Source organism: Nicotiana tabacum, chromosome 19 (assembly GCF_000715075.1).
Source record: "Nicotiana tabacum cultivar K326 chromosome 19, ASM71507v2, whole genome shotgun sequence".
Taxonomy (NCBI): Eukaryota; Viridiplantae; Streptophyta; class Magnoliopsida; order Solanales; family Solanaceae; genus Nicotiana; species Nicotiana tabacum.
Window position 1 is genome coordinate 75,290,894 of NC_134098.1, and position 21,565 is coordinate 75,312,458.

General features: G+C 38.0%; 2 protein-coding genes across 3 annotated transcripts; one reads left to right on the forward strand and one right to left on the reverse strand.

The window, feature by feature from the left end:
- Positions 1 to 764: 764 nt before the first annotated feature.
- LOC107784553 (polyadenylate-binding protein 8-like) lies at positions 765 to 8,320 on the forward strand (the record flags this gene model as incomplete). The annotated part of the gene is given in 9 exon segments (NM_001325380.1): positions 765 to 1,133; positions 2,565 to 2,683; positions 2,800 to 3,456; positions 3,562 to 3,639; positions 3,731 to 3,820; positions 4,335 to 4,472; positions 5,698 to 5,877; positions 5,950 to 6,153; positions 7,830 to 8,320. Coding segments are annotated over 9 exon segments (1,950 nt in total). The 3' UTR covers positions 8,073 to 8,320.
- An 891-nt stretch (positions 8,321 to 9,211) lies between these two features.
- Positions 9,212 to 18,450, reverse strand: LOC107784552 (putative E3 ubiquitin ligase SUD1). Of its 2 annotated transcripts, none has more exons than XM_075238015.1 (9): positions 17,928 to 18,450; positions 14,516 to 15,205; positions 13,514 to 14,281; positions 13,214 to 13,425; positions 12,740 to 13,093; positions 11,499 to 11,656; positions 11,248 to 11,411; positions 11,016 to 11,162; positions 9,212 to 10,019 (listed from the first exon to the last, which is right to left on the reverse strand). In XM_075238015.1, the coding sequence occupies exons 1-9, from the start codon at positions 18,261 to 18,263 to the stop codon at positions 9,525 to 9,527; spliced, it is 3,324 nt and encodes a 1,107-aa protein (XP_075094116.1). In that variant the 5' UTR covers positions 18,264 to 18,450; the 3' UTR covers positions 9,212 to 9,524. The 2 variants fall into 2 exon arrangements, with proteins under 2 accessions (XP_075094116.1, XP_075094115.1); XM_075238014.1 differs by having other exon boundaries at positions 11,499 to 11,659.
- Between the last annotated feature and the right edge of the window lie 3,115 nt (positions 18,451 to 21,565).

The following is a 21,565-nucleotide window of genomic DNA, read 5'->3' on the forward strand; positions in this document are numbered from 1 at the left end:
GATCCTAAATTTAGCGACCTTTTATCTCCCTATCTCTTATGAATCAATTGTATTTACGAAAATTTATTTTGTAAATTCATTGATACAACTGCACATAATACAGACTAATTGACCAGTTCTTAAATATAAAAAGGAATTTCAATGAATTAATATAGTGACCAAGATATTATAGATTTAATTTTAGTATATTAGGAGTTTTAATTTTATTTGAAGCTTTCTAAAAAGGAAAAAACCCGACAGAAAGTTGAATGAGTCGCTCATCCAACCAATAAGAAGTCCTCTTATCGCAACTGCCAGCTAACAGTAGGGATTACATCAGACCACGTCAAGTGGGACCCTCTCCCTCCCTAATCGAACGGCGTATATTTTGCTCCGTAAATCATCTTAGGGCTTTGGCTTTGCTTACACACACAAAATCCCAAAACCCAAATTTTTACTTCTATAAGGCAAAAAAAAACCTTCCCAATTATTCTTCTTCTGCAATTTTGCAGTTTAAAGCTGCCCCTATATTTTTCCCCTATATCTTTTTCTCCTCCCTCTTTCTTCCTTTTCCGGCCTTGCCGGCGGCGATCCCTTCGTTTCCCGTCGGATCTCCGACTTATCCACCTTCCCTCTCCTCTCTTTATCATCTATCCAGAAAAAAAGAAAAAAAGCTAAAAAGAAAATCTATTGGAAAAATTCAAAATTTACTAGGGTTTCAGTATCTTCTATCTCAAAATTCTCAATCTCATCGAGTTTGATTGATATCGGCCTTTTATTTATATGAGATTTTGTATCTGCGAATAAAAAGAGGAGAGGGAAGTCAGAAAAAAAAACAAAAAAATCGGAAAAAGTTTGAAAAAGAAAATTATCTTTATTATTTTTTTTTTGTTTTTTTTTGTGTTGATTTGAGATGGCACAGGTTCAGGTGCAGCAGCAGCAGCCACAGGGTGGTGTGAATAATGCTGGTGGTGTGAACAACCAGTTTGTGACGTCACTGTACGTGGGTGACCTTGATGTCAATGTGACCGATTCACAGCTGTATGATCTGTTCAATCAGCTGGGGCAAGTTGTTTCGGTTCGGGTTTGCAGGGACTTGACTAGCCAACGGTCGCTCGGTTATGGTTACGTCAATTATGGGAACCCTCAAGATGGTTCGTATGTTTGACTTAGTTTTGTTATGTGTTAGCCATATCTTTGTTTAGCCACATGAATTATTAGGATTCATATAGATGACTCCAATTAGCTTGGCATTGATGCGCAATTGTTATTGTTGCTGGTTTTTGGGGTTCCTTGTATGAGAAATTGTTTGAACTAGAAATCGCTATTACGAATTGTTTGATGGCGTGCATTGAACTTCAGGAAATGTTGTGAGTTGTGAGTGGAAAGTGTAAAGCAATGTGTTTTGGTCGTGAATTTCTTTAAAGTTTTCGTTGAGGTGTCTATTGTTCACACGATTTTTATTGTTAAGTGTTTTGTGGTCCAGATGATCTAAGTTCCGAATTGCTTTGCAAGCTGTTAAATTGTGAGGGAGAAAGATGCTCTTTATTTGGGTGGGGGGGTGGGAGCGGGGGTGGGAGGTAGGTGAGGGGGTGTGCTGGTCCCTTTTTCATGTTTAAACGTAACTTTCTAGATGTGTCAACTTCCAGCCACTTTGATAAGAAAATGTCATATGTTGGCCCGGACACCACCGTCATAAAAAAGAAGAAAGTGTATTCTTTTATGTGCGCATTGCTTTTTAGAAAACTATTTGGAAAAATAAGCTGCTGATTATCCTATTGTATTGCAACTGTAATTGTTCTGCCCACGGTGGCTCCTGCTTTGGCTTAGCAGCCTATAATATGTGAGGCGACAAAGCAACTTAGTCGGACAAAAGCAAAAGTTACAACAGGCTGGATATTTGGTATTTTCAACTATAAGATTAGGTTGTTTCTGTGTGAACTATAAGTCACGGCTTCGAGCCATGGGAGCAACCACTAATGCTTGCATTAGGGTAGGCTGTCTACATCACACCCCGTGGGGTCCGGACCTTCTCGGGACCCTGGTTGAACGCGGGATGCTTTGTGCACCGGGCTGCCCTATCTAGAAGATGAAATTGCAAATCTTGGATATTCAATTTCCCGTAGACTTTGAGCTCTTTTCTTATTTGAGCGCAATGAGATTAATTTTCAGTTTGACTGGACACCTACTTTTGCATGCATTGATGCGTGCCTGAGTCCCCGATTTCATGGTTCTGAATTGCATGTGTTGATATCCGTGGTGTGGGTGGTGTGGGGGCTAGTTTGTGCGCTTATTATGCTATCATGTCAACCATAATTTTCCAAGTGGAATGTAGTGCAACTTTAACTACTAAATCGTTTTCTTATAGTATTTTGCCTGTACATATACTAGTCATCAAATTTTTCATGTCCAAAGCGCTACAAAATGTTAATCACCATCACCAATAGCAATACAGAAAGACAACATGCTGTTAGCAAGTTATCCGTCTCTTTTTCTTTTCGATTTTTTACTTTGTTTCTTCGACTATTTTATTATATTTTTTCTTTGGTGCCTCATCAACAGTTCAATTATCTTATTTGTAACAGCTGCAAGGGCGTTGGAAGTGCTGAACTTTACTCCTCTCCATGGAAAGCCAATCAGGATAATGTACTCAAACCGAGACCCAACTATACGAAGAAGTGGCAATGGGAACATATTTATTAAGGTCACTTTATTGAATTTATAGAGAGTTTTTCTTGTTTGATGGATTGGTTAACTTATTTATAGCTTCAAAATATTCTCAAGTCTCAACCTACTTTTTTTTTGCCTTTTGTTTTGCAGAATTTGGACAAGGCAATTGACCACAAAGCATTACATGATACATTTTCTGCATTTGGAAATATTCTCTCTTGTAAGGTAGCTGTGGATTCATCTGGTCAGTCCAAGGGCTATGGGTTTGTGCAGTATGACAGTGAAGAAGCTGCCCAAAAAGCTATTGAGAAACTGAATGGTATGCTGCTGAATGATAAGCAAGTATATGTAGGACCCTTCGTTCGTAAGCATGAAAGAGATATGGCTGTGGATAAGACAAGATTTACCAATGTATTCGTGAAGAATTTATCTGAATCAACGTTAGAGGAAGAGCTCCGGAAAATCTTTGGTGAATTTGGTGCTATTACTAGCGTCGCAGTTATGAAGGATGAAGATGGAAAATCCAGGTGCTTTGGATTTGTCAACTTTGAGAATGCTGAAGATGCTGCTAGAGCTGTTGAAGCTCTGAATGGTTACAAATTGGATAACAAAGATTGGTTTGTAGGAAGAGCTCAGAAGAAATCAGAGAGGGAAATGGAATTAAAACATCGGTTTGAGCAAAGTGCCAAGGAGGCAGTTGACAAATCACAAGGTTTAAATCTATACATAAAAAATTTAGATGACAGCATTAGTGATGAAAAGCTTAAGGAATTGTTCTCTCCGTATGGCACAATCACTTCATGCAAGGTAAGCTGCATTATTTTTCTTTCAAAAATTTATACAAGCCTCCAATTCTGATATATGCAATTTGATTGGAAGTGTGGTTGTTTTTTGATGTTTGCTGCTATACAGGTTATGAGAGATCCTAGTGGGGTAAGCAAAGGATCAGGATTTGTTGCATTCTCAAACCCTGAAGAGGCTTCAAGAGCGGTGTGTTCCTTAACCATTCTAATACAGTTAGTAAAAGTCAACTGAACATGGACAGGGTAGAGTTTGAACTTTTAACTGTTTTTCTTCACAGCTTTCGGAGATGAATGGAAAGATGGTTGTTAGCAAACCTCTGTATGTTGCCCTTGCGCAACGCAAGGAAGAGAGAAGAGCAAGGTTACAGGTATTTTTATTTGTCTCTCTTTTTTTGGGCTTAAACAATTGAAAAATTATGATCTTCGTCTCTATTTAATGCGATCTTCTTTTTGAATTTCTTTGTTATCCAATTTTGACTTATTGGCTTTGGCACTTCTGATTTAATTAGTAACCAAATATTTCACCATCTTAAAGATTTGTGTTTGTTTATAATTCATTGAATTTCTTTTGAGTCTTTCGAAACTGACCTAACAATACCATATAAAAAAGAGAAAGCCTTTAGTTGGTTGTTACAACTGCTGATTTTTCTAGAGAAAATGTGTGATGAAGGTGGGATGAAAGAGCAGTTGGCGGAGGAGAGGGTTGGGGAGTTGAATTGAGGTGGCTGGGTGCCAGGACATAGAGGGATCTTTTGGATATAAGCTCTGCTCCATGCTTGCTAGATATATTGATTAGGATGCGTTTACTAACTTACCTATTTACTAAATCCTTTACATGATGATACTAATACAGTTTTATGTTTCATTTGTTTTAAATTGTAGGCTCAGTTTTCTCAGATGCGTCCAATTGCAATGGCATCTTCAGTTGCTCCTCGAATGCCGATGTACCCTCCTGGCGGTCCTGGTCTAGGTCAACAAATATTCTATGGCCAGCCACAACCAGCTATGCTTCCCCCACAAGTAATAAATCGTCGTGTATATTCTGTTTTAACCTTTGAAACTTAGGGATTCTCATTTTTTGTTATTAAGGGTCGTTTGGTAGAAGGTATTAGAAAAAACAATGCAAGTATTAACTTTGTGCATTTTTTCAACCTATGTATTACTAATATTTTTATTAGTTATACATCCTATTTGGTATTATTCTATGTATAACTAATACACAGCAAACCATGGTATTAGCAATGCAAGGGTTTTTAATATTTGCAAAGCATTGTTAACGACATAATTGCCCCTCAAAGTATACAAAGTTAAGAATGTGGTGGGTATTTTTGTAAACAACTAATTTTTTAAGAAATTATGCAATGCTTTAATACACCCAACCAAACAGTGGATAAGCAATAATCTCTGCATAACTAATCTCAGCATTGCTAATACACCCTATCCAACACTATTTTTATACATCCTACCAAACAACCCCTTAGTTTCTTACTTTGACAAGTGGTTTTCAATATTTTGCTAACTGACTGGTAGTCTCAAAAGTTGTATGTCCTGGATTGTCTTTTCTGTGGAGTTGGTATCTTGTGCGATGGATGTGGTTGGAAATTCGTGGAGATTAGAGGATACGAGTTTAAAATTCCTCATTTTGTAATGAGAGCTCTTAAGATCCTCTACAAATTTTTCCGAAACAGGCAAAACATATTTTTGATATGTGGATCATGCTGATACTTTGATCCTTTACTCTGCTGATGTTGTCTGTGCCTCCAGCAAAATAGTCATAGTTGTTAGATACAGAGATCAGTGACCTTGCAGTCTATTCTTCCCGACATTGTTTGGATATTGTCTGTGATCTTCTTCACCGGATGTTTATTTAGCCTTCAAGTCAGATGGCTTTACAGTTGTAATGTGAGTAGGAGGCTTATTAGGCAGAGAATATTGATGAGTTGCTGATGCCTGGTCCCGTAGTAGTTATAACTCTATAGTTTGGAAGGTAATCTGAAAAGAGTGGAGGGAGGGAAATATAAAGAGTGAAAGAACATTTCAAAAAAGGATGAGAGTAAAAAGAAACTCCTACAGTTCTTGTGTCTCACTTCATTTTTCTGTAGTCAAATTGCATTTATATATTGCCCTTCTTTGAGTTATAGTGGATCCATATTGGCTGACTGGAATTCTTTATCCGAACTAATTTTGGATTGAGGCATCGCTGATAGAATTTAATGGTGCCCATCTACTTTTCTTTAATTGTCAGGCTGGTTTTGGATATCAGCAGCAACTTGTACCTGGAATGAGGCCTGGTGGGGGACCCATGCCTAATTTCTTTATGCCCATGGTTCAGCAAGGGCAGCAAGGTCAACGTCCCGGAGGCCGACGCGGAGGTGCTGTTCCATTGCAGCAGGGCCAGCAGCCAGTTCCATTGATGCAGCAACAGGTTTGTGGCAAGTTTTGCTGTCTCTCTGTGTGATGCGTTTATAGAAGTGCTCAAAGTTTGCTTTCATGGCAGATGTTTCCAAGGGGGCGTGGATATCGGTATCCTCCAGGACGTGGCCTCCCCGATGTAGCTTTTCCAGGTGTAGGTGGTGGCATGTTCTCTATCCCATATGATATGGGTGGCATGCCTGTTCGTGATGCAGGAATTGTTCAACCTATTCCAGTAGGGGCTTTGGCTACTGCTCTGGCTAATTCTTCTCCAACAGAGCAAAGGACGGTATGGTTCTTTCTTATAGAAGCTAAAACCGATCCCCAAGAACATGAAAGTAATTGTTTCCCAAGAACATGAAAGTAATTGTTTCCCAAGAACATGAAAGTAATTGCCGCTTCAGCTTTCCTCTTCTGGTTTCTGTTTCATCACCAGAAATATTAGCTTGATCTTCCTTCCCAAAGAGATGAAATTTGAAAGAATTTCTTGATCAAAATAAATTCTGAAAGGGGTAGGAAAACAGAGGTTCTATCGTTAGAATACTGAAGACCTTAAATTTCACCTTTCAGCCCCTAGCTTTTGCGGTATCTGAATTAATCTTTCCTATTAAACTGAAATAGTATAAAGAGCTTGATAAATATAAGTTAGCATGTCCATACAGTATTAGCTCTACTTGAAGGTAGGCTTGGTTCCTATAAACTATGGGTCAGAAGGTATTATGCTGGTCTTTCATTTTTTCTTAAACATTCTCCCTTTGGGTGTGTTTGGTACGAAGGAAAATGTTTTCCAATTTTTCAATGTTTGGTTGGCTTAAATGTTTTGAAAAATATTTTCCCCTATCAACTCATTTTCCAAAACCTTTTTTCAACCTTCCCCACCTTATTCCCCATCCCCACCACCCCACTCCCACCCCCACACCTCCACTTACCCACCCCCACCCTTTTTTTTTATTTCAACAAATGAGTATTTTCTTTTTCATGATATTAACAAAATGAGTATGTTTTTTTCATGATGTAGAAAAAGTATTTTCTTTTTTTTTTCCAATAAAATGATTACTTTATTTTCATGTTGTAGAAAGATTACTTTCTTTTTCAATATAAAAAAGAATATTTTCTTTTTAGTTATAGAGCATTAATTTCAACGTCGTTTTGCGTAAAAATGTAAAACATCACACTAGTTCCTTTGGGTTTGTGTGAATTTTTAGAAGAATAATTAAATTGTTGAAATCCTGAATACATTGGGTATTTGGGGGGGGGGGGGGAGAAGGAACATGGGGACTTGTGGAAAAGGGGTGAGGAGAGTAGCATTAAAAAATATTTTCTATTCTCTAGCCGAACACTAGAAAATATTTACCGGAATTTTTTTTTTCGCTCACCAACCAAACAAGGGAAAATAAGTGATAAAACCACTCATTTTCCATGAAAACGTTTTCTAGGACCCTTTATCTTCCTTTGTTCACCTGAAGAGTATGAATTAGGAATTGGCAAAGCTCAACAATATCAGTAAATTGTCAAATGCATACTAATACCTGATCATTCCAAATTTGATGAGAAATATTTAATTATTTTCAAAGCTCCAGCCTTTATTTTGACGTATATTTACCCAGAAGCACGACTAATTAATTCTACCATTCTCTCGAACTTTGATTTAAAGCTGACCCAATCTACAAAATGTGGCGGAGGGAGTATTATTTGATTGCTTATTGAGGACATGTACTTTTTTACAGCACTTTACGTTTGGAGGATGAGGTCTGAATTCTCATTGAATTTTTTGAGATGTCCTACTGCTCTCGTGTTTTTTTTTTGTTTTAAAAAATAAAGTCCTATAAAGCAAAAGGTGCCTTCAATTGTATGCAACTTTTCTTGGCACGACTAAGTACCAACAGAACAACAGAGGTTGCAATGCTGACTGTGTGGACTATGCTTTAGTTTCCCCTTTGAACAATTTATATGGTTTGTCTGCAGATGCTAGGTGAAAACTTGTACCCCTTGGTCGAACAGCTGGAGCCAGAAACGGCTGCCAAGGTGACTGGCATGCTCTTGGAGATGGACCAGACTGAGGTATTGCACTTGCTTGAGTCGCCTGAAGCCCTGAAAGCCAAGGTTGCAGAGGCTATGGAGGTTCTGAGGAATGTTTCTCAGCAGCAGTCGAGCAATCCGGCCGATCAGTTGGCTTCATTGTCACTGAATGATGGTCTGGTTTCTTAAGTTCAAAAATATTTAATGCTCTTCACCGTCAAGTACTATTCATCTCTAGGGTGATTTCACTTTTGGATTTTCTTCACCTAGACAATCTCTTAGACTTCATTGCTTGACTAGCATATTGTTGGGGTTGCATTTCGTTTCAGTTTTTGGAGTTTCTCAGACAACTGGTTTACCAGAACCTTTGCGCTGGTACTTTTATTTATGGCTTTTGACAACTTTGGATTATTTCTTTGGTTTACTTTTTTGGTACATATGCTTGTGCAAGGTTTTCTCGTTGCTAAGCAGGCATCTTCATCAGATGCTTAGAGGGAGTTTTCTTTTTAATTTATTTATATTATTACATTAGGGGAAAGGGAAAGGAAACGGGGAAGGTGCTGGTCAACTAAGCTGGCCTCTACCCCAATGCTTAGTGGGGTGTTAGTAAACTTGAGATCATGTTTTCCATCACCTGAATTTTCTTGTGCTTTTTCAGTTTAATTGCAGATGCAAGCTGAAAATTTAACCCTAACATTCTACTTATGTTATATTGAGGAATGGAAAAATAAAAAGAGAAACATTCTACTTGCAATTCTTATTGACACCTTTAAATAGTTACTGATAGTGATCTTTGAATCTATATTATCATTTCAACATATTTGTATTTCCATTCTTCATAAGTTTTGATTAAATCTCGAGCGATGTACATGTTAAACGTACTCCCTTTGAAAGAATGAGGACGTAAAAATAAAAGGGCTCTTGTTAAAAAAAATAGTTTTTCCTATTTCAATCCCACAAAAAAATTGCATTTTCATCTCATCTCAAGCTTGAGAACCTGGCCAAATACAAAATCCTATTTTACGTTTCACAAATACTCCAATCTCCAGCACCGTAGTCCTTTCCTTCTCTAAGACGAGGAAAATAATTTCATTACCATCTTCCATATATTCATCCTTCTCAAATATGGCAGGATTCCATTATTTGCAAATACCTGCTCATATTATGATGCTTTTTTGCTTCACTGCCAAATTCTTTCAGTTCCATTGTATTGAATAACCACTGCCTTCTCTAAGTAAGAACGATTAACCCAGTACAATACTCAAGGACGGAAGGAGAGGAAGACAAAATCACCTGTTCCCTCTTACATATACATTTTACAAGTGATAGATTAGAAAGGACTAATATTATTTGCCTTTTCCTTCTTGTGCGTACAATGGAAAAGAAAAAACAAAAAGATACTAGACAAACTAGACTTTCCTGAAATATTGATCACTAATTAGATCAGTTCCGAGTAAGAAAGAGTACACATATTCACAAGAAGTAAATATTACCATAGAGAAACTGATCAAAACTATTACAAGTTGGTTTCTCTATTGTCGAAAGGCAGTATTATAATCCATTTGCAATCTTGCTCAGCCTCCTCTAACCCCACCTCCACAACTTTATTCAGCAGCTGAAGGATCAAGATTGGTACACACTTTAAGCATCTTGCGTAACACCACGCCTGTGTCTTAGTCCTACATCAACAACCTCTTGGACATCCCCATTCACTATAGGAATCTCTCCCTCTCTGGACAACTCTACTTCATTTTGCCTTCGCTCTACCTCTTCCCCAAAATTATGAAGTCTACGGCCAATCAAATAACGGTCATCACGTATAGAATTGTGGAGATTGGTGAACCATACGTGGAAACGCTTAGCACAGAAACATAACAGACTGAAGCCAAGGCAGCCAAGCCAAGCAAATCGGTAAACGGCAGAGTTGACAAGCAAGGGGTAACCAAATATTGGGAATACACCCTTGGCTAAAACATATGGAACACACAATGCCGTAAGCAGCTTCATGATAATAGGAAGGACAATCTCCCGAAGCACCCAAAAGCCTTGCAACCTAGAGAAACCGTTTTCCCTCACCCTCTCAAATTTCAGCCGCCAGCTCTCATCCACCAGTGGCATCATATGATCTAGCATAACCTGCTTTGCGGAAATCAAGTCAAACAATTAGTAAGGTATATAAAATGCTAATGTGAAATAACTATCATGTACAGTTACACAAAGAAGGGGATACTAGTCGCCAAACGACTTATCCTCATTAGTGAACCGTCTCTGCATGGAATGCTAAACATGGCTACTAGAAATATTAAATATTCTTGTTATCGCTTCAATTCAACCAGGGATATGATTTTTTTCAAATGGCTGCAGCATCAAGATCTAGATTTTTCTGAGCAAGCTCAACCAGTTCACAGTTTAAAGTTCAGCATGGAATAACAGGTCCAAGAGAAGGACTATTTTGTTGTATTTACAATTGCTTTTATTCTTTTATTGAATTGATCCCACCAGAACAAAATTCACTTGATCGATACATGTACATACACCTAGCTGTTCAATATCAGAATCTGACAAATCGAACCAAACCAGTTTTACTAATAGATGCCCTAATATGGTACAAAAGTTTGCTTTAGCTAAATGATCCAATCAAAGGAATAATTGGAACAATGGAATCGAACTGCACCTACACTTGACACCTATCGTAATGATAAACGGCTTGTCTCACGAATTTTCATAAAAAGGACTCAATCGTATGGATTTGTAAAATACAGGATTGGATTAAACAAAGTGGTATCTCAAAAATCCTGCTCTATAGTGAAAATATTGCTCCCAAATGAACAATATGCAGAAATTATAGGGGGAACAAGAGCAAATCAAACCATAAATTAATAGACCCCCCCCCCCCCACCCCCACCCCCACCCCCAAAAAAAAAAACCCAAAATATTCTTTTGAGGAGGTTACAAGATACCACAAAAAGGCAAAGGACATGCTCCAGGACGAATGCGTGTAACACCAAAGATTCAGATTCAGTGAGGAATTAAGAAGACAGGTTCAAGCCCTGCCTATCAACTAGTGTAGATAAACATGTCAAACCAAAAGCTCATAATGCAACTAGAGTAGATAAACTATATGACACTTACCAGCCTGGTCCAGATCTTTAGAAAGATTAGTCCTAAAGCCCAATCCTGATAAAGAAGGAAGACCGGGCTTTCGTCAATGGGAACTCGCATTGGCACAATGACCAGAAGTTCAAAAAGCAGCCCAATTAACACAGGGATAATAAGAATCTGGAAACAGAACCAGCAAAACAATTAACATTATGAAAAAAGAATTCAGGAAGCAAGTATTGAACCAAAATGAAAGGTGCCATACCCATATTGACAATAGTGCAGAACTCTTCAGAACAATGACGCACCATTTCCAAATTTGGTTCATCAAAACTGTAACCCTCCTAGTCCTAATTTGATCAATTGAGTACCTCACTCCAGCAATCGCAGTCCAGATGGCATAACTTCCAATTACAAATGCATACAAATCTGAAAAGTCAAAACAACAAACGGATCAGCATTTTTATTGTCGGGGTGAAGGGCAGAAACCAACTTGGACCTGATTGACAGCAATACCATTGCACTTGATTCCATGTGTTATTGGTAGCAGCGGGAGGGAATTGAAGAGCGCACGTCCAAGTGAAATCGGTACAATTATGAGGGCAGAATTAAAAAGGAGGAGAGTCATCCAAGCCACTACCAACAACAGAACGATACGGAGCACAAAGGCGTACCTGCTAAAGAATGTTCCAAACAACATAAGACTCTTGCTAAAAGTTTTTTGACGAATTTAGACAGAGTATCACTATTTATGACTTAATCACTTGATGCTACAGAAACTAGCAACAAGAGCTATGATTGAAGGCAATAAGCAGTGTAACACAATTTCGTCCAACAAAACAAAATTAACAAGCAAAGGGAAGTTGGTCACATATGGGAGTCCAGATGAAAAAATGAAGGCCCTAAAGATCATACTTTTTTGTTTAGAAAAATCACCCTACCCTGACAAATATCATGACCCAAAAAGGAAAACTATTTACCTACTCCAGGGATAAAAAATGTGTGCAACCTTCCCAAATAGAATGAATATGACACTCATGTAGGAAAAAAACCCAAATATAAGAAACAGCGAACCAACAGGAGACTTAATCACACCACCATGATTTATGCTTAAATAATGAGTCTAGATACCACGATAATCCCTTTGTGGAACTGATTGCACAGTCTACACATAAGTGATTAGCTAGCTAAATACCACAGTCCACAACAAACACTAGTCTATATACAATTGCCAAATGTACTATGAAGATTGCCGTTAATGAAGCTCATCTCGGAGTGTTTTTTATTTGATTTGCCTCACATTTGGAAAGAGGCTAGTTAATATTCCGCTTCACTTCCAATCTATATGACATATTTTCTGATTTGCGAAGCCAAAATGTTTGACACTGTTACCTGATAATACTATTTATTCTATACAACTTTCAGAGTTTCTAAGAATTCGAAGTTCACTTTACTATGCACATATTAAACTTTAAAGTGATGTTTTACCGATCAAGCTAACGACCATCCTTTCAACATTTTCTAGTACAATTATTCTAGGAATCTTTGTCCAATCAGACACTAAATGAGACAGAACAAAGAGGACACTCATAGAAAATAAAAAAGAGCCTGATGTTCATTATCTCCTGAAGCAAACCAGCACTAAATGGCTTTAAACATACTAGTGAATGACTCAATTTGCCAACATAAGAAATGTTTAATTTGTTCATTGTCCAATAAAAACAGGATTAGTCATTGTGGAGCATAGTTTAACTTACTCGGTATCCGCTTGTTCGTCAGTGTCATACTCTTCCACAAAGTTGGTATTAGCTGCTGCATGCCTAGCTCTATTATCAGGAGCAAAGCCAGCCAAGGCCCGATCTGGTACACCATGCGCGGCTTGAAACCACTCCACCCTTCCTTGGTCGACGTTCCCATTCTCTTGTCCACCATTATCCTCAGGTCGGGGAAGTAAGAAATCAGTAAGACCAAGAGCCCAGCCCACTGCAGTAAACCAATAGCGGAGCAGAGACTTGATTGTTGTACGCAGCTTAAAATGCTCAATTGCAAAGGGAATACAGATTTGGAAGAGTAGCATGTCGGCAGGTATTTCAGTAAATGGATCAGATACACTGCGAAAAGAATAACAGTTCTGTAAGTTCACCAAAGGGATGAAAGCTCAAAGTTCGAATTCACATATCACATAAATATTGAAACCAAAATCAATTGGGATAGACAGGAAACAATCTTACGAGATATCTAGTGGGAAAATGGATGGAGCCATTCGCATGGCAAGTTTGACAGGCAGATACACGAGCATCACTATTAAGCTTCCATAGACTGCAACTGACAAAAGCACTCGACGAGCATGCTTATGTACAGGATCATCGATCAAATCCCGGAATGGGTTGTAATTGGGGTCTGCCGGATCTCGAAGAAAGTAAAGCACTCCATTACGCAGGACCTATAAAAAGAGTGAGGATAATTAATAAAAGAAAACAATTAATGATAGAGATGGGCTGGAGACACAGTAAGTCTAATTGGAAATTTACCCCTCGAAGAAGGCTAACAAAGATACTTATTTGTAGCATGTAAACAATCCCTACAACCCAATGAACTAATGAGCTTGCCAATGGAGATACTGAAAAGAATTCCACTCTTTGTGTGATCGACTTCCCAAACATTCTAATGGTGCAAACATCCAGCCACCATCCGCACATCAAAGGGAAAACCCCAAGTTCAATGACAAGGAGGAAAGCAACCTTAATCATAGTCATCAAATGCCTCATAGCTGCTACAAATTGTCTAAAGAGGGAGGGAATGGTTTCTGCAATGGAAGCAATACCATAGAATCTCCCCAACGTCAAAGGCTCTCCCCTGGTGTACCGGATTAAAGCAACTATCCCGAGGTAAAAGAAGACCAGAGAAAATATAAATATGTAGCCAACGGCAAGAGTTGTAACATCAGAAAGCCGGGATGTTCCAACAGCTGACCCTTTCAAAATATCAGCAGACACGGTTGTGCTGAGGTTGTTTGCCGCCTCACTCAATCCAGTGGTATTTGCTTTTAACATTTCTGTGGCTTGACCAAGCAAACTGCTCTCTTCGTTAGCAGGAGTTAAGTTTGCAACAGCAGTCCACGCACTACTCAAAGTAATATTGGCCAAGGAAAGTGCTGTTTCAGTAAGTGGCATAACAGTGGACAATACTGGATTGCTTGCAGAGGACAAAAGCCAAGACAAATAATAGAGTATAATTCGTCCTAATGAAAAGGGAACAAAGATCACCACTCCAAGAAATATCATATTACTCGCAAGAACCTGCACAGAACAAGGAAAATCACCACATATCAGTTAATTACCCATGTTCTGCTTGCAGACATGAGAATGTGGTCTTTTGCAGAACGAGAGCTTAAGAGAGTTAAATCATTATCATAGAGACAAATATTCACCAATCCGGGTAAGAGTATACTTAATGACTGCAGTTTTTCAGTTTTCACAGTTAAAAAGAAAGGCCAAGCATGTGAAAGGTGGCAAGTGAGAACAAGAACATACAGTAAATGCATTTTCAACGAGATGAAACACAGGACCCTGCATGCCAACAAGCTCATCAAAAGGGACATCTTCTGCACCATCAGCATCATCCAAACCATCAAACATCTGTTCGACATGAGCTTCAAGCCTTGCTGCCTGCATCTCCCAACGGGCCGCAACATTTTCTGCATTTCTCCGGATTATCTGGCCAGCTCCAACAATCCCCTGTGCACCATTAGCATCTTCCCCGTTTCCATCAGCTAAATTTCTGTTAGCTGGAACAGCAGGTCTTCTTGGAGCACGGGCAGCATTTCTGTCCCCATCATCTTCCCTGTCAGCTTCCTGTCCCCCAAGTTCGCGCAAATGTCTGAAGTAATCCCTTAATGAAGTTGCCCCAAGAAAGATGAAAACAATGCTAGCAGAGAGCAGAAACCCATGGAGACAGTCAGTAAGAATAATGGTTGTGGATAAGTGACCCAAGAAGAGTCTCTGAGCTTCTCCAAAACTTCTAACAAAAGCCAACCGCCATATCCAGAATGTAATGAAAGGTATTATGATGAGCCATACAGAAAGCACAAAGCTAAGACGCAGGAAGAATTGCAGGACATGGCAGGCTTTCATTGCCATCCCAACCACAAACTCTTGAAAAGGGAGCCTAGCCGGAGCATTCTCAGCATAAACTGGCGAAAAGGAGAATGCATGTTTGCATACCTACGTTAAAATAAAGGAAATTAGTCAGATTCCACCAATAGAGTGATGACCCTAGGTGAGAAATCAAGCAATCTTTCAATAGCTATGTGATGCAGTATCCAACCACAATCTTGTGTAGAATCATTTATGGTCAATGTTAAGTCTAAGTGATTTTCTAATCATACGCACTTCCAGAAGTCAGAAAATTATATATTGCTCATATTCATTTAATAAGTATGACTATAAAATTCAAGTTACAGCTTTTAATGATGAGAACAAACAACAACACAACACTATGCGTCAATCCAAAACTAGGTCGGCTATAAGAATCATCATTATCCATCTCACTCCATATAGACTTGAATCATCCCAATTTCCAATAATGTGGGGTTATCCAATACTGACAAGAGTGGGTTGCTATAGTGGTGAGCACCCTCCACTTCCAACCGAGAGGTTGTGAGTTCGAGTCACCCCAAGAGCAAGGTGGGGAGTTCTTGGAGGGAGGGAGCCGAGGGTCTATCGGAAACAGCCTCTCTACCCCAGGGTAGGGGTAAGGTCTGCGTACACACTACCCTCCCCAGACCCCACTAGTGGGATTATACTGGGTTGTTGTTGTTGTTGTTGGGGTTATCTAATACTAGAAACTCTTTATATTTTCTATTTAACATACAAATCTCTAATAGACTGAAAAAACTCCTGCCAACACTGAATCTAATGTAAACATACCATCAAGACTAAGCCTTACACCCGATTAGTTGATATCGCCAATATGGATCTTTGCGCTTCTATTATGTTGTATTTTCTTGCTAAATCTTACATACATCCTGAGAGATTGTAGGTTTTCTAATACTACTTCATTCCCTGTGATTTTGGTCCATCTTGTCCCCTTTTAAATCCGTAAATCATCCTTGATTCACACCCTACAAACCGAAGGATATGGAAGTCTATATGTCTATATAGGACACGACTATATGTTTGTTACTTACACATTCTATCAGAGATGTGACCATTCCTGATCTTGTTTAATCTTGTATGATTGTACATCCATGTTAACTTCCACATTTTTACTACACTTGGACCTTAAAATCCCATTATTCACTCCCCTATAACATTATTGGTCTTATAACCATTTTACAGTAAGTAAACTCCAATCATATGACATTCCCGTAACACTCCTACATTTCAATGATTTACGGCAATTCTACTGCTAAAATCTCATCTAGCATACTAGAGCAGCTTAAATATCTAAATTGTCAACATATAGGCACCACAATTCCATCTAATTTGACCTCAATCTCATCCTTCTTATGTTGGCTAAACTTGCAGTTTATATATTCTATCACTTCTACCCTTATTCTCTAGAGTACTTCTCCGCATTTCAAGTTTTTCATTGACACCCTTGCTAGTTTCATCAATAGACACAATGTCATTTGCAAATAGTATTCACCATGGTATCTCATCTTGCAAACTATCTTTGGCTCATCCATTACAAGGATAAACACGTATAGGCTCAATGCAGATCCTTGACATAAGCTCACGTTAATAAAAATTTAATATGTATCTTCTAACAATGTTCTCTCACTTATGATAGCTCATCTTGCATATCATGTATGGTATTTATATAGTTGATATGACATAACTTCATCTTCCTCAACAACCACCAAAAGATTTTTTTGACACTCTATCATACAATTTCATCACTCTTGTAGTGCGTCCCTAAATCAACCAACGCTATCACTTTTTAGAAACTTTCATCACATGACTCATAAGTTCAATTCTACGAGATAAGTACAAACTCCTAAATCAAGGTCAATTCTACGAGATAAGTACAAACTCCTAAATCAAGGCTCTATCACTCTTTAGAAAGTTTCATCACATGACTCTAAGTTCAATTCTACGAGATAAGTACAAACTAATTGCAAGATTTTTTTTTGAGGTGAAACTAATTGCAAGAATTTTAGTACTCGATTTTGAGACTATATTTGAGAATAACATGTTTGACAGCCTGACACTCATATTAATAGCCTGGCATACAAACAATATTACAAACATTACTTACTGTATCTCAATAAAAGAACAATATTGCACCCTTAATATTATCCGTGACCAACCCTTTTATAAACTGGTCATGTTCACGTATAAATGTAATTCTCGTTATGGTACTCCCCACCACCACCCCAGTTTCACCTTAGCATTATACCAGATGATCTCCTAAAAGTATAATACATAAATATTAGAATGTCCTAATATAATGATCCTACAATCCTATACATGGCAAGAAGATGTGGCTTTGTTTTGCGATAAAGGGGACAAGAAAAGCAAGTAAACTATAAGAAGTGCGTCAATAATGTGAAAATCCTACTTATACCTTGAAAAAGAAGAGAGATAAATCTACAAGTACGCAAAGAAGATTCCGAACACACCAAAAAAATTAAATATTGAAAAGGATATTGTGCGGATTAAGTGAAAGATCTAATAGTAGCTATAAGCAAGCCATTTTTTATAAGGGTAGCCACCAAACCATGAATTACTAGTTATTACCCTATTAAAATTGAGCTTGCAAAGCTGCACTAAGAAGAACTTCCAAAACTGATAAGAAATTTGTACTTTGAAATGAGCAAAACAATCCCTATACCGCACTAAATATTTAACTAAAAGCTTAAACCTTTTTAAGGAAAGACCTAACAATCTTCAAATTGAATAACAAGAGAACTTAATTTAACCAAAAAAAAAAAAAACGAACCTCGCATTGGCGAGCGTTACTGTGATTAAGCCATTGAAGTAAGCAATCCTGGTGAACATACTTTATGCTACCGCTGCAAGCACAAGGATACCGCAGGGGATTATCGGCCTCGCCAGGGTTCCGACAGATCCGACAAACGTCCTCTTCTTCTTCGTCGTCCTCATACCTGCTCGTAGCCACAGCATTCGAATCCTTACAAGTCACCTGCGCCGGAGACAACGCAACTGAACCCGAGGAAGAAGACGAATCGATCGCATCAACGGAGGATGAGCGTTCCGCCGGAGAAATTCCCTCGGCGCCGTTACTAGACGCCGGCACCGCCGTTGCGAACTCCATAAGCGAATAATCTCCTTCGGTTTCCTAGGGTTTCTATGAGATCGTGACGAATTAAAGGAACTGTGTTTGGTTTAGAAGAGGATGAAGGATCGTGGACGAAGGGAGAACGTCGGTTGTGTCTGATTACGATTTTGTCCCTCGATATTTATATTTACGCGTCTGCTTATTTTTCTTTTGATTTTTGGTTGATGATAACGAGGATTTCGCATATGTTTTTAGTCGGCGAGTAGTTTGGTATATTACGCGGGAGAAAGTGATTGATCAGTATTGCGTTGGAACAATGAACAAGTGGGACCTGATAGAATTATATTTAATTTTTTATTACATGAACTTAAATTTATTTTCATGTTTCAAATTTTAAGCAGACGTCCATTTTTTTTAAGGCAGACCAATGAAGCGATCCAAATATATTGAGTCTATGATAATAGGTGTAAATTAAAATGGATAATGCAAATTTAAGTCATTAAATCAACTTATTTTTGTTTTACTATTTAAGTGCAAATATTGTCTGTCATTTAAACTGAGTGCCAAAGAAACATTATCTGAATTCTTTTTCTTACATTATTCTGTCCCTCTTCTAGTACGCAACAGAGTTTTTTTGCTCTAGTGAAAACTGAGAATTGCAATGAAACCATTTGCAGCAAGGTAACGGCCAATGCAGCTATAAGGTAAAGGTTAAAAGAGAGGGAGAGAACAAAATATGCATGCTAAAAAATATTTCCTTTTCTTGGGACAATCTATATCTATATATATATATATAATTGTGGGAAATAGAAGTGTGAGGTGGCACCTCTCTTTGGCCAAGAAACTCACATATCTTTTTTCTCCTTTTTTGAGATTTTCCCTCTCATTTTAACACAATAACCCAGTATTACATTCAAATAATTAGGGTGTTAATTGTATCCGAATAAATGAAGAAAGAGGGAAAACTGTTTCAACTTTTTTGTCAAACGTGCCGTTTCAAAATTGTATCGAAGCCAAAATGTTTGGCTTTTTAATTTCTATAATATTAAAGGTGCAAGGTATCTTATATAAAGAGAATTACAGAATATCTGAATTCAATCTTCTAATTATAGCCACCCACCATAATGATTTCATACTCAAGAAACTCTCAAAAGATTTGGGATGGATTCTACCCTAGCTTTATCACCACGGGCAAATTGTGATTGGGGAACAAGCCAAGAAGATGTCATGACTTACTTTTGTTTCCTGATTACTTCGGATATATTTTAATGGTGACTTGTGATTATTTTGCAATATAATATTCATTCATAATGCATGTGTTGTCGGGTATAACTGTAACTCAATTTCCTTGAGAAACTAGGTTGTTTGAATTCAAAAGGTGCACGATGTATAGCTTTGGACTTGGACGCCCCCAAGATAACAAATTTTGTGCATATATTTCAGCCATATGAGTTTACAAGGAAGCTATGTCACGATTTTAGTTAAGTCATGCATTCTATTTTTTTTACTGCTAAGCGAAAGTTATTGTATTGCATGAAATATACTAATTGCATTTGCAATCAACTCTTGGAATAGATTGAAAGAGATATACCTTTAAGATCTAGATTATGTTAATGGAAGTGTTTTGTTTTTATTTCGTCTTCACCTTGTATTTCTTAATTTAAAAAATACTCCGTTCTCTGCAAATTTGATACCTAGAGTTTGATTTCACTCGACTTTCTGATTCATCTGTGTTGTATGAACTTTCTGATTCATGATGTAACAGTTCTATTATCTTGAAGTTTGGGTTTTGTTCCATTTTTTGGTTATGTTATGTTCTTTCTTAAAAGGAAAGGTTATTCTTTCTATTTTTCTAGATGATAAATGAATGTTGAAAATAATACTTTCTGTTCTTCAAAGTTCTAAGAATAAATACTCTTTTATTTGGTGTGTAATTTAGGATTTAATGTTTCTGCATATTATATTATTGAAAAGCTTGGTTTTGAATCTTGTGAAAGTTGTCCCATTTCTTCATCTCCTTTTTAAAATAGGTTTCCCTCAGCTTTTAACTTGTCACAATCCAAAATCTGACATGTCGTGATGTCGCCTATCTCAATACTAGGCAAGCCGATAACATCGATAACCCCCGATTTTCTTTAAGTTTGAAAACATAATATCTAAATTTACCGAAAGAAAACTCACAAATACATATATAAACACTCCCCAAAACTTGGTGTCACTGAGTACATGAGCATCTATTATGAATACAAGTCTGGAAAATACGGTCTATAATAGTCTGAGACCAAATACAATAAAGAAGGAGATAGGGAAGGTGAGGCAAGGTCTGCAAAACACGACAGCTACCTCAGAATCCCCGGAAAATCAAATGCGCGAAAGAATCAACACCCGCTATGTCCGGGAATACCTGGATCTGCACACGAAGTGCAGGGTGTAGTATGAGTACAACCAACTCAACAAGTAACAATGATAAATAAGGAACTGAAAATAGTGACGATCTATACAATTATAATTCATTTTCAGTAATTCCATCAAAGAATAGACATACTTTCAAATCCAGCAATTTAAGTCAAATCAATTTATACAGTTCAAGTTCATGTAATCCGGATATAAAATATTTCAGAGAATTTCACAACAATGATGGATAGCAACTAAATGCAACAACAATGAAAGCAAGTACAGCCTCTCAGGCAACAATCACTCAACTCGTCACAACAGCTCAATCACTCGGCTCTCAGCCCTCAGTACTCACACTCAATGGGTACCCGCGCTCACTGGGAGTGTACAGACTCCGGAGGGGCTCCTAGAGCCCAAGCGCTATAATCTGCATGGACAACTCACGTGCTGCACGGACAACTTACGTGCCATAATATAAATATCTGGATCTACACGGCCAACTCACGTGCTGCACGGCCAACTCACGTGCTATAGTATAATATAAGGATCTGCACGGCTAACTCACGTGCTGCACGGCCAACTCACGTGCTATAGTATAATATAAGGATTTGCACGGCCAACTCACGTGCTATGGTATAATATCTTACAATCAGGCCCTCGGCCTTACTCAGCCATAAAGCTCTCCAGTCTCTCGGGCTCTCAACAATCATAAAATTAGCCCAAACAACAATGATGTGATACATCAATAATGAACAATAGAGACTGAGATAAAATAATCAAGTAAGTTGTGACTGAGTACAAAACAACAATTTAAGCAGATAATTCAATATGTACACGACCTCTGTGGGTCCCAACAATACCAACATGTAGCCTAAACATGGTTTCTAGTATGACTTATAGTCAAGTTTCCACAACACATAGAGAGCACATAACTATCAACAAGT